At 32.3% G+C, this 13510-nt stretch overlaps 7 protein-coding genes across 7 annotated transcripts; 5 read left to right on the top strand and 2 right to left on the bottom strand.

The window, feature by feature from the left end:
* PPL_03567 (F-box/kelch-repeat protein) lies at positions 1–1623 on the top strand (the record flags this gene model as incomplete). The annotated part of the gene is made up of 6 exons (XM_020574496.1): positions 1–8; positions 158–242; positions 317–653; positions 724–1023; positions 1088–1243; positions 1310–1623. The coding sequence occupies 6 exons, from the start codon at positions 1–3 to the stop codon at positions 1621–1623; spliced, it is 1200 nt and encodes a 399-aa protein (XP_020435538.1).
* Positions 1624–2165: 542 nt separating this feature from the next.
* Positions 2166–3368, bottom strand: bzpG (bZIP transcription factor; the record flags this gene model as incomplete). Its single annotated transcript, XM_020574495.1, has 3 exons — positions 2166–2832; positions 2955–3048; positions 3101–3368. The coding sequence occupies 3 exons, from the start codon at positions 3366–3368 to the stop codon at positions 2166–2168; spliced, it is 1029 nt and encodes a 342-aa protein (XP_020435537.1).
* Positions 3369–4757: 1389 nt separating this feature from the next.
* wdr61 (WD40 repeat domain-containing protein) lies at positions 4758–6226 on the top strand (the record flags this gene model as incomplete). Its single annotated transcript, XM_020574494.1, has 5 exons — positions 4758–4870; positions 4957–5051; positions 5167–5243; positions 5314–5895; positions 6134–6226. 5 exons carry the CDS (start codon positions 4758–4760, stop codon positions 6224–6226), a joined length of 960 nt encoding a protein of 319 aa, XP_020435536.1.
* Positions 6227–6943: 717 nt separating this feature from the next.
* Positions 6944–10393, top strand: PPL_03564 (class C G-protein coupled receptor; the record flags this gene model as incomplete). The annotated part of the gene is made up of 7 exons (XM_020574493.1): positions 6944–6951; positions 7214–7254; positions 7811–8910; positions 8977–9206; positions 9348–9815; positions 9884–10052; positions 10379–10393. 7 exons carry the CDS (start codon positions 6944–6946, stop codon positions 10391–10393), a joined length of 2031 nt encoding a protein of 676 aa, XP_020435535.1.
* A 177-nt stretch (positions 10394–10570) lies between these two features.
* On the top strand, positions 10571–10905 carry PPL_03563 (uncharacterized protein; the record flags this gene model as incomplete). Its single annotated transcript, XM_020574492.1, has 2 exons — positions 10571–10688; positions 10811–10905. The coding sequence occupies 2 exons, from the start codon at positions 10571–10573 to the stop codon at positions 10903–10905; spliced, it is 213 nt and encodes a 70-aa protein (XP_020435534.1).
* Positions 10906–11350: 445 nt separating this feature from the next.
* PPL_03562 (uncharacterized protein) lies at positions 11351–11973 on the top strand (the record flags this gene model as incomplete). Its single annotated transcript, XM_020574491.1, has 2 exons — positions 11351–11735; positions 11900–11973. 2 exons carry the CDS (start codon positions 11351–11353, stop codon positions 11971–11973), a joined length of 459 nt encoding a protein of 152 aa, XP_020435533.1.
* An 89-nt stretch (positions 11974–12062) lies between these two features.
* Positions 12063–12248, bottom strand: PPL_03561 (uncharacterized protein; the record flags this gene model as incomplete). Its single annotated transcript, XM_020574490.1, has 1 exon — positions 12063–12248. One exon carries the CDS (start codon positions 12246–12248, stop codon positions 12063–12065), a length of 186 nt encoding a protein of 61 aa, XP_020435532.1.
* Between the last annotated feature and the right edge of the window lie 1262 nt (positions 12249–13510).

Genomic DNA, 13510 nt, shown 5'->3' with positions numbered 1-13510 from the left:
ATGGTAAAGTATATTCAATTTGAAAATAAAATTCTCAAGATTTAAAAACTAATTTTCCAACTTTTTCTTTTAATTTTAATCAGATAAATAGCCCAATCATTCAAAATATAATATCATTATTCACTCGAGAAGATGATAGCTATTTTAAATATGATAGAAAACCTCGACAACAAATATTACTACCAATCAAAAAAGATCAAGAAGAAATCAATACTACAAAGAAACACAATGAAAACTATGTGGTAAGTTCAATTTGAAAGTAAATTTATTAATTTTCTGGAAAATCAAATACTAATAATATTTTTTTACAAAACAGAAACATTTATTAAACTTTCCGGATGAAATTATTGTATTAATATCGAAAACACTGTCACTAAAAGATATAATGAATTGTAGATTAGTTTGTAAAACTTTTAGTGAAACCTACAATGATTTCGAAATGTGGAAAGGAAAATTCTTTCATCTCAACCCTAACAAGTCAATTGAAAAACCATTGTTAACTTTGACTATCAAACCCTCTGGGAGACTCTGTCCATCAGCTGCATCATACAATAACTCGATTTATATTTATGGTGGTGACAATGGTTACAAAGATCAAGTAATGAATCTAATTGGTGAAGTAAAGAGTGATGTTTGGCAATATAATATAGATAGTAAGATATATAAAATTATAGATATTTAAAAATAATTTTTATTTATTAATCTGTTTTTTTTTGTTTTTAGCAAACTTATGGAATAATTTAGAGATAGTAGGAAATGCACCAAAGCTAACTGAACATAGTGCTGTAGTTTGGAGAGATAATATGATATTATTTGGTGGTAGCACTGGATCTGTACCTCAATACTCAAACTCTGTCTACAGCTTTAACTTTAATACCAAAATAATTACTCATCATACTACTACAGGCAATGGACCGACTGCTAGATCAGCTCACTCTGCAATTTGCTATGAAGACTCAATGTATATATTTGGTGGTTGGGATGGATATGAATCAAATAATGATATTTATAAACTAGACCTTAGTAAATATAAAATATTATAATTTTATTTTTGATTTTATCACTAATTTAAAACTATTTCTTTTAGAAACAAATGTTTGGTCACAAATTAAATCTGAAAATGCTCCATCGAAAAGAAGAGCACACAGTTCTGTAATATATAAGAATAATATTTATATTTTTGGTGGTTTTGATACAAGTAAAAAACCAGAAACATTTAATATACTATATAAATTTTCTTTAGGTAAATAATAATAATAATAATAGTAATCTAAGATAATATTTTCTAATCAATTTATTTATTTTTTAGAAAATGAAACATGGAGTGAAGTCGAATGTTTTGGAGATATTCCAAGAGGAAGATCTCGTGCTTCAATGGTCGAATTTAATGATAAGTTATTTTTAATCGGTGGATGGGATCGAATCGATTACTTCCAAGAGCTCCATGAATTCAATATTGCAACGAGTCAATGGAAGAAGTTGGATGCCAACATCGAAGAGATGAGCATCGGGCTGGGCCAAAACTCAGTCTCTGTCTTGGAGAATAGAATGGTTATTTTCGGTGGATATATACCAAAGAAGAAAGTATCTACAAATGAATTATTCTCAATAAGATTGGCATAATAAATTAATTAAATAAAAATCTTTATTATAATTTTAACGTGTCAAATATTAAAAAATTATGTCACCTGAAAAAAAATTTGTAAAATTCCAGATCGACTAGAATAATTTATGTCATTCTGGTTCTATTTTTTTTTTGTTGTTCTTTGAATAATTTCGATTCCGATTTAACTTGCAATCAAATTAGGTATTACTTTATTTTAATTTAAATTTTAATAATTATTTATTTTATTGTTTTAATGACTATACACAAGGTTGTTTTAATATTTTGTTTTTTTAGATTATTTTTGTTTTGTTTGTTATTAGAGGAAACTAACTATAATATTTAAATATATAATTATATAACCAATAAACAGAGAGAAAGAGAGATTTGGATAAAAAAAAAAAAAAGATTGTTATGTTGAAAAAATTAAATTGAACACTATTCTATTAGGAGAGTGTCTGCGTGAAATGTCTTGGAATTATTATGTGGTGGTGGTGGTGGTGAATTAATTAATTAAATTAGGCGTAGGCGAGTCTCGAGACTGGTATTGCAAAGTATAGCTTTAGTAAACGGTGGCGGTGGCTGACTCCTTGTCAGAGATGGCAAAGAAGAGGGCAGTCAACACTGGTGAATCCTTGATGACGTCAATCAATTGATTGACTTCGGCTTTGAGAACCATGTTTTCGCTTTCGAGTCCGGTGAGGGCCTTGTTCAATGAACCAGAGTTGTGAGTGAGCTCCTCGACACGGTGCTCCAACTCGGTGAGACGCTCTCTCTTACGCTGACGAGACAAATGAGCAGACTCACGATTCTTGATGAGACGCTTCTGTCTCTTGAGATCCTTCTTCTCCTGGGAGGAGAGCTCACGAATGTTCTGATTGACATGCTCGTACTCTTCCATCTCTGTGCTCGAGAAAGTGTTGAGTTGGTCCTTCGAGAGCGATACCAAAGTGGATTGCGAATCCTTCTCTTTGGATGGCTCGTTGGTGTTGTTTCTCATTGGACCAGCGCTGGATGTGGATGGCTCTTGTTTTACATAGTTGTTGGTGGTTGTGGTGGTGGTAGTAGTAGTGGTGTTATTGATGTTGCTATTGGATATGCTATTTGGATTGTAAGTTGGATTGGAAGTATTGTAAGGCATGGAAAACAGTGGATCCAAGACAGAGGTGTTGGCTCTGAGTTCGTCGAGTTTGGACGAATCGATTTGGAAGGTGGTCAATGGCAACTGACTGAATTCGTTGAATGACTTTGGTGGCTCGTACAGGTCGAACTTACTGCTCTTCAGTGGAATGATTTCGACCGGTTGGAACTCCTTGTTTCCGCGGTTGATCTCATTGATCACCTTGCTAACTTCATCGCCGTTTCCAAGCGATTGGTCCATCTTGTCGTCGATACCGGTGGAGAACAACGATTGGTTGTCGTAGAAGAAGTTGTCCAACTGCTGGCTGGAGGTCAAGAAGGAACGACCGTTCATCTTGGCTGTCGAACTCGACAAACCGAGACCAGAGTTGGTGAGGAGCGACGATGGTGTTGGAATTGGCATCTGTAGGTATGAGCTGCTGCCACTCATAATCGAGGTGAGGTCGGCACGCAACTGTTGGTTCGATTGCTGTGACTGAGATTGCTGCTGCTGCTGTTGCTGCTGTTGTTGACCGTCCACCGGATTGTTATTCCAGACCACCAACATCTCGTTCAATGTCTTATTGAACGATTCAATCTCATTGGTGCCAATGATATTCAAGAGATCTGATGAAAAATTCAACATTTTTATTATTTTCGTATTATTACTGATTACTACTAAAAACTTAAAACTGCAGTATGTTTGTTATTATTAACAACTAACTATTATTATTTTTTACTATTTAAATGAAAAGATTTAACTATTGTTATTATTAATAATATGAACTGAACTAGCCGAGCTTCTTCGTTGATAGTAATAACAATAGGTAGATCTTTGTTGATGAAGATAAAATTGCATAAAATCTATTAAATAAACTATTTTTTTTGATTACTTGATTTAAAATTAAACTAAACTATTAAATTAAATTAAACTATACTAAACTATATTACTATTATGATTATTATATTATTTTAAAGGTATTATTTATATATAATTTTTGATGTATGTATGTATTGAAGTATTTCGGTATATATACTACTATGTATGTATTTATGTACTATATTAAAATGAAGAGGAGAGAAGTGTGAATTATATTATATTATTATTATTAATATTGAATAAATAAAAGGAAAAAAATAAAGAAATGTTTAAAGAGTAACTTTATTTTATATTTAAATAAATTTTTAATTAAATTTTAAAATGTGTTGGTATTTGTTGATGTTTAAACAAAAATAGAATCTATTTTGTTTTGTTTTGTATTTTTTTTTTTTTTGAAAAAAATATAAATTAGATATAATTATTTTTTGATTATATAAATAAAATACTTTTCACAGGTATTTTTTATTTACTAGTAAACAAAAGAAAAAAAAAAAATATATTTAATGTTTTGGGAATTTGAAAAATAAAAAATAAAAAAATTGAGAAATTAAAAAACAAAACACTGCACCCACACCCAAACTCACCTGATTTTCAAAACTGGTTTGGATTTTTTATTGAAGGTTATAATAGTGTTTAGGTTACATCATTATGATGCTTATTGTTTTTTGACTCACCAATTTTTGAAAAACGTTACTTTTTTTGTTGCTTTATTTTTTAAAATTGAAGATAATAAATAAATTTAAATCTGATTATAAAATTTATATATTTTAAAAGATATTAGATTCGATTCTGCTATTTATAATCTATCTAGATTTATTATTAATCAGAATACGAATAAACAAATGAGTTATATTTTTAGACCTAACTCTTTAATTTAAGAATTCTTTTTACAATAATAAAAAATAAATAAATAAATAAATAAATCAATAAATAAATAAAAGAACTTTCTTTTTTAGAAAATAGAAAAATGATGTTTATAACTTGATATCAAAATTATCATTCATTATTTCATTGTCTGCTGAGTCTTTTTGTGTGATCAATCAAAGATGAAGTTCTGCTTTTTATTTTTATTTTTTTAAAAAATTCTTAAAACAATTTTAAATTAATATTAATATAAAAAATAGTAATAGTAACTATCTATAATAATAACAAGAGATGTTTGAGATTACAAAGAAGGTTTCGAATGCACATGACGATGGTATATGGGCTGTTAGCTGGTCAGCCGACTGTATTGCAACTGCTGGTATGAGCTCAAGAGTAAAGACATGGTAATGTTTCTTTTTAGTGGGGCAATCTATCGATCAAATGAACATGTTTATCAGTATATATTAACTTTTATTATTATACATTGTAGGAATACATCACCAGCAAACTTTTTAACAGAGAAGAAATCATTTGATAAACATATATTGGGTGTATCATCATTGGATATAAATATAGGTTCAAAATGTTTGTGTTATTATCAACTCTAATTGAATTCAATTTCAAATTCAATTTAGAATCGAATCGAATCGAATCGAATCAGCTAATCATTCATTTTTCATCATTATTCTGATTGATATAGATTTGGCTACAAGTGGGTTGGATTCACATATAAAAATTTGGAATCTTCAAGATAATGCATTGTTTAAAGATATTGATGTTGGACCTTGTAAGTTGGAGTTATATATTAATATATAACTATAGTTTATTTGTTAAATATTATAAATAGTTGTTAACATTATCTTTATCTAAACCAATAAACAATAACAATAATGATAATGATAATGATAACAATATAGTTGGAACATGGGCACTTGCATTTTCACCAACAGGCGAACAATTTGTAAGTGTATCTCAAACAGGTTCAGTCAATATGTGGATCACAGAAACAGGTGAGAAACGTGTATTACAAGCACCGAATGAACAGCGTCCTTTGATGAGTGTTGCCTATGCACCATCGGGTAAGTTGATTGCTACCGGTGCCTCCGATGGTACCGTCGTAGTGTACGACATCGACACTGGCAAGCAAGTCAATACCTTTGAGTGTCATGCGATGCCCGTCAGAACACTCTGCTTCTCACCGGACTCAAAGCACTTGTTTAGCGGTAGCGACGACTCCAAGATCAATATATACGATCCACTCGGTCAGGGTGTGATCGCTTCACTCCAAGGTCACTCCTCGTGGGTTCTCTCAGTGAGATGCTCAAAAGACGGTAATAAACTGGCATCGAGTTCCAGCGATAGAACCGTCAAGATTTGGGATATCGCAACAAAGAAATGTGATCATACATTCAATGATCATGCCGATCAGGTAAGTCAGTCGCACACACACAACAACAAAATAATATTCATATTCATTTTTATTATATCCAACCCGACAAACTAACTCTACAAACGAGTGAGTGTGTGGGAAATCAGAGCAGAAAAATAACCTAAACCGCTAATTTTTAAATTTTAACTTTAAACAAATCAAACCAACCAATCAATGATCGATCATTTCATTAATTCAAATCTCTTTCTTCTTTGGGATATGTAATTAATTAATTTAGGTATGGGGTGTTGCTTGGTCACCTGTAGATAGTTCCAAATTGATCTCCGTTTCTGATGACTGTAGTATGATTGTATACTCTATCAAACAATAAAAAACTATAAACTATAAACTATAAAATAAAAAACGATAATCAATTTGATAAAAAGACAATATACATTAATTATACGGTTGAATGAATGTTGACCATGACTTTTATTATTATTATTATTCATTCAAAAAAAAAAAGGTTGTTCATATGCGAAACGGTTCTTGATTGGTGATAGCAAAGGTGTGACCATTAGAAATATTATTTAATTATAATAATTGAATTAACTAATTAAGTTTTTTATTCATTTTTTGGATTCTAAAAATCGAAAGTTTTTTTATTATTGAGGACCTCAATGTTTAATGTTTTTTTGATGGTTTTTAAAAGAGAAAAACCGAAAAAAGAAAAGTGGTTTATTTTTTGTTTTTATTCAATACCACTTTTGACATACCGCCACGCAACTTCTCACCAACGCACTTTGAAATTTTAAAACCACTAAATTATTTTCAATTAAATTTTTTGGTTTAGTTTTTTTTTGTTTTTTCATTTTTTTTATTGGGCTCAACAAGATTTATCTAGTTTTGGAAAAGTACTGGTTTTTGCTTTTTCAATCGAATCGATATCTTTTGTGAGATTTTTGAAAAATTAAATTTACCAATCAAAACTTTCAATAAAGGAGTTTGTGGTGTTTTTGTTTTGTTGTTTTTCAATTTTCAAAATCACATCTTTAATTAAAACCGTACCCCAACAAGTTTTGTGATCACATATTAATCTTAGTCGAAAATGAGTGAGTATCTGCCCACTATAGATTCAAGACAACAACAATGAGCTGTAGTCTAGCCACCTAAACAACAATAACAACACACTCGACTGACACCAGTGCTCATTTATATCCCTCATTGATATCAGTTCACAACATCCTATATAGAATTTGATTTATTGGGGTGTTTGTTGTTGTTGTTTTTTATACTCTGAAAAGAGCAAACTTCTTTTTTTAAAACAGTTTATATTTAACACTTTTTTTTTTTTTTTTTTACAATTTTGTTAAATTAGATTCATTCTGGTAGCAAGTCTATGTCTTATGTCTTCTGGTGGTCTATTTTTCATCCAAAACCTAATTAATTATAAATATAGTGGTTTTTGTCTCTTCCAATTTAACATTTCAACTACATTTTCAAACTATTTTGTTAATTGTTTGCTCGGAATCAATCAAATCTATCCGCACATCAAATTCCATTTATATCTTGACTTAAATCACAAATGTTTCTAAACATTTGAGATCAACAAACTGCCAATCAAACTTTTTGGATCAACACAAGATCTATATGGATTACATATAAAAAATACTAAATCCTAAATAGTATTATTTTTTCTTTTAATTTTTATTTTAATTCTTTTGCTATCATTGCAAACTGTCAACACAATATCATCAAAAAAAGTGACTTACGGTATCCTTGCTTCAATTTATTTATCTATTAAATAATTAATCAAATCGAATCGAATCCTTATTTTAAATATTTAGTTTTTCTTTTTTTTTTTCATTATATTGTACAAAACTATAGATTTGTAAATTATTTATATATTTATTAAATATTTTATATATATATGTAAAAAGAATGAATATTACAATTAAAATATTTTTATTTTTAGTTTTAATATTTGGAGTTTGTAAAAATGCTGCTGGACATATAAATCTAGCGGTAATGTTAAGTGGTGTAGTAGGTGACTTGGGTTTCAATTACATGGTAAATATTGCTCGTGTAAATACTGAACGTCAATTAAATTTACGTGGAACTCTTCTCCTTGAAAATATTTTGACGGAGAACACAGTCGATACCGTAGAGGGTTTGGTAAAGAAAAACTACCAGCTAATTATTTGCTCGTCGTTTGACCACACCGGTGGTTGCTACAAAATGGCTGCAAAATATAAAAATGTTAATTTCCTGCTGCGAGATATTCCATGTCAGAAAGTTGGTGACGGATCATGTAATAACCTGCCATCCAACGTCGGAACCATCATGATGGATCTCGGATTTCCACAATACATCATTGGATACATTGCCGGTTTAGTGTCAAAGAATCACTCCGTTGGAATTGTTGTTCCAGGTCTACCTACATTCTCTTATTCCACCGCCAATGCTTTCATGATTGGTGTAACCAAAGCAGTCGCTGACTATGGTTTGCCAGCTAGCAAAGTCTACACCGTCGAGACTGGATCGTGGTTGGACGTCGACAGAGAACGTGGTGCCACTCAAAAGCTAATCGATCTCAACGTCGATGTCATCGGTATGTCTTCCGATGATCTCACCGTACAGCAAGTCGCCATTGAGAATGGAGCTTACACCTTTGGAACCTCTGGATATCCAGTGTTCAACGTCCTCGGAGAATCGATCCTAACATCGGTTCTCACCGATTGGACTGCCACTTTTATCAATGCAACTCGAATGGTTATGAATGGTAATTGGTCTAGTTACTCTTGGCAAGGAGAGTATAGCACCGGTGACTTGACAATGGATATCTACTCACATATCGTCGACAACGTAACAATGTCAAGAATCCAACAGGAGTTGACCAACATTAGAACCTCTGTCAACCAAACCATTCAACCATACAACTGTCATATTCTATACAAACAATCTGGATACCCAGTAGACAGTAATAACTGCGTACCCTATCAATCGCTATTGGATAGTCCAACATTATTAAAAGGAATAGAGGGTCTTGGATTATATGAAATTCCAGTTGTTCATGTATGTTATCATAGTAATATTAAAATAATTTCATTATACTAATTTAATTATTCTCAAATCTTTTAGAAACCAATTGGTAGATCTATTACTCTTGGATTTTCAATTACAACTGGTATTGTTGCATTCGTCGCAGTTCTCATGCTTCTTGGTGTAATCATATTTAAATCTACAAAGATATTAAAGTCGGCCAGTCCAGTATTCTGTATGGCCATTATCGTTGGTGGTCTTCTTGTATTCTCAGGTATCATTATTTGGGTACAAGAACCAGATACATCATTGTGTCGTGCTCGTTATTGGTTATTATCTTTGGGTTACACAATCATGTTGGGAAGCATGGTAATTAAAAACTTTAGAATCTGGTTAATCTTTGAGTATGTATATTACCTAAACAATAACAACAACATTCTAACTTGTTAATTTAATTATTGAAAATATAGTAATCCAAGATTAAAGAGACTAAAGATTACAAACAAAACATTGTTACCATACATTCTTGCTCTGATCATTTTGAATTGTATTATCTTGGCAGTGATGACCGGTATTGGAAAGATCGAATCGATTCGATCGTTCGGTACCGACGGTCTGAGTACTTACCAATACAGAAACATGTGTGATCAAAAACTCAGTGGAAACATCGTTCTATATATCTTACTTGGTTACCATGGTATCATGTTGTTGGTTGGTTGCTTCGTATCTTGGAAGATCCGTATCGTAGAGATCCCAGAGTTTAACGAATCGAAACCGATTGCCAATACACTCTATGCTATTTCATTCTGTCTCTTCATTATCATACCATTGATAGTCTCTCAAAACGGTTTGGATTCACAAGTAATCGTTATTTGTGCAAGTGCACTCTTCACAACAGCATCTTCACTCGTCATTCTATTCGTACCAAAATTCTGGAGGTAAGTAGTTAGTTAAGATCTTTTTAGAATGTTTGATTATTAATAATCTTTATCTTTAATAATTATAGATTATATACAAAGGGTGTCAATGCCGATCCATTCTCATCATCTTCGACCAATACATTTGTTGCATCTGTTGGCAAATCGAATGCAGTTGGTATGCAAACAGTGGTCGCTGCTGGAATGGACGAAACAAACACAAGTGCTCCACCAGAGATAAAAGACGATTCTGAATCAGTATAACAACAATAATAATATTTATAAAACTATAGTTAACTATGTAATATATATAGAAAGGCAAAACGATATAATATATAATAATATTCTTAAGTTTTTCCCTCCAACTTATGAATACATAACAAACAAAACAAAACCAAACAAAACATAACATAACATAACATTTATATAGTAATCATACCGAATGAGTAAGAACTCAACAAACACATCATATATTCAATCAAAAAAAAAAAAAGTAAAACAAAAAAATAATAACAAACTTGAAAACAAAACAAACAACTCTGTATAACAATTATTTAAAATAAAAAATATTATATTATTTATAGATTTCAAAATCTTGAATCGGATCGATTTAGAAAATTGGAGTGTGAAATTAATTCTTTGAAAGATCATAATTCTTTTTTTTTTTTTTTTTTTTTTTTAATTTAATTTGAACATTAACTAACTCACATAAAATACTTATTAATAACTCATGTGATTTATATTTATTAATAATGTTGTTTTTTTCTTAAATAAATATGTCTTTAGTTGAAAGTAATAGTAAAAATAGTTGTAGTAATGTTGATATAAATATTGTATATAGAGTATTTAGAAATAAATATGTTATAAAGAGAATTTTTAGTTTTGTAAGATATTGTAATTTGGCATCGCTTTGGAGATCTGGAGGAAATGAACATCGATATATATCACCTCACTATATGGTATCGAGACAACAGTCGGTAGTGAATAAATCGAGATCCTACGATACTATCTACAAGGCAGAGTGGATTCTGAAATACTCGTTGCTTGGCCTACTCAAAGACAAACTGAAACAATCTCTAGAGAATCAAAAGAATCGAAAAGTCTATCATAAATATTGTAATGACAAGTTGGAGATGGAGATGCTTCAAGAGGAGAAAGAGAAGGAGGAGTTGGAGGAGCAGCAGCTCGACACGGAAGAGGATCAATTGTTGCTGTTTGAAAACTTTGATCAATATCATAATCTAGAGTGGAATGACAACTCAATTAAGATGTTTACACAGCTGGTTAGAGGGGAGAATTCGTCAGAGTTGTTGGATTTGATGGTTGCTACTGTACCGTCATTCCATAGAGATTCACTACTGGAGTATTCGGTTATCTACAATAACTACCCACTGTTTTGTCTACTTGCACAGACCAACTACTATAGCGATCAGTCCGATCTCTTCTGGATAAAGATGCTAAAGATCGCTATTCATAATAGTTGCATACAGATCATCAGACACTCGAGATTCAGTGCGTTGGATCGTCGGGAGGTGATACAGTACGAACCAAAAATGATGGAGATTGCATCGAGCACCATGAATATCGACGTTGTTCGATTCGTCTACGAAAACAAATATAGAGATCTGACGCGAATATCTTCGAATGTCTCGTTTTATGGGCTGCTCATGACACTGAGTATTGAGTTTGTCGAGATTCTGCTTACCAACAACGTCTACAATTATTCCCAACAGGCATTCATTGATTTTACATTGCAACTAACACAAATGAATCCAGAAAAGTTGACATGGGATCATCTTCAAATGTTTAATTACATTCATAATCGATTCGAATCAAAGTCATCAATGTCGTCATTATCTTTGTCGCTGTCGTCGTCATCCTCCTCGTCGACCAATCAGAAAAGTGTTATGGACTTTTGCTGTGAAGCTATCAATTTGTTTGGTGAATTCGATATGCTTCCCTACCAGAAATACTACTTGTCATTGGTTCTGATGTTGTTGGAGTACGACTATCACGTCGAGAAGATATCGATGCTGCAAGCCGCTGAGAAGATGATATCGTTTGGCAATCCCGTGGTGATAGAGTTTGTCATCACCAACAAAAAGATGAATCTCCACAAGATCAGTTCGTTCTACTTCAAGTATATAGTTCTGCATTGTCCTTTCAAGATCGTCGATAGATTCAAGTATATATGCACTGGTAGAGATATCTATTTGGGTGTGTCCACTCACGATACTCTTAGAACGTTGAAGCTGGTTAATGAAACGCTCAAAGGCAACATCTATCCGGTGGTTCTGCACCGTGAGATCGAACGAGGAAATCTAGAGACGATCCACTATCTCTTGGAGAGCTGCAACATACCAAGGAACAATGAGTACATAGAGAAGGCATTCCAGTGTAAACGGCTGGATATTGTTGAGATACTGCTGAGATACAATCAGCAGACATTTCCATGTTTCTCAAGACACAAAGATTTCATTTCCCAACACTTTATTGAGCTGCATAGTATTGCTCCGACCATTTTCAAGCCGGCTCATGTCTTTCTAGAGATGATGGTATTCCATGGCTTAGACGAACAACTTAACTACGCACTGAAACTGGTTGATCTATCGAATTTCGAACAGATACCAACTTTCAACCTATTTATTTCCGGTAATATGCGACTGGTCGCTCGAATGATCGACGGGAAATTCACCAACGGAATATTCGACCCAAAGTGTTGGGAAATCGCTGCAAAAAGAAGATCCTATGAAATGTTGGATTTCCTAATCCAATATTCAGACGTGAAAAAGTATAAACATCAAACTATAAACATGGCAAACAAACTTGGATATAATAATATAGTTGATTATATTCAAAATAAATCTGCTTAACATGTATATATGTAATAATTTATTTTTTAAAGTTTATTTACAAATTAAAAATTTCTAAATTAATTTATCAATTATTATTATTATTATTAATTATTATTTTACAATATTTAGTTTTCCCTCCATAGGAATATATATATAGCATGTTATAGGAACGTTTTCAACTATTATTATTTTCCAGATAACCTTTTATATTTTCAACCATTGTTCTGTAATCTATGGTTTCGATTGGTTCTCTTGAAATGATTGGATTGTTTCTATATAGGTAGGCAAAGAAATATAATTTGTTTCCGATGGTGTGGAATCGCAAGCCTTTGTTTAGCTTCTCCATTTGTGGAATGAATTTGGAGAGGGTGTCATGAACCAGTGCCATTTGGTCGCCGTAGTCAGTGAATTCAAATGCGTAAACCAATACACTCTGATAGAGGTTGTAAGTGCCTGGCTGAAGGTTTTGGTGGTTCTGATGTCTCCAGGCCTCACTGACGCAGTCAAAGCTGGTGGGAGACGGTGGTGACATTGTCTGATATTCGTAGCCCGTCGTAATGAACAGTGTTTCATTGCAATTGTTGATGCCGTTGAGGATCGACAGTTTGGTGGCGAACGATGCTTTGAAGTCCGATGTAAATCCGAATCTCTTTGTCAAGTTGAGTCCAGAGGCAGAGTTGGCGCCATCTACAATATCGATGGTCTGAATGTGTTGAGTGAAAGCACCAACCGGAGCAACATTGTAGGTGGCATTCATCATCAGTTGGCCACCCAATTTCAATGGAAGTTTGACACGTTGTTTGTCTCCATTGATCAATACACAAGGCGCCAAAAGAATTTGTTGATCTATTTGTGTGTTTT

The sequence above is a fragment of the Heterostelium album genome (assembly GCF_000004825.1).
Source record: "Heterostelium album PN500 unplaced genomic scaffold PPL_contig6, whole genome shotgun sequence".
Taxonomy (NCBI): Eukaryota; Evosea; class Eumycetozoa; order Acytosteliales; family Acytosteliaceae; genus Heterostelium; species Heterostelium album.
The sequence above is the reverse complement of the archived record's forward strand: the minus strand, read 5'-3'. Positions and strand labels throughout refer to the sequence as shown.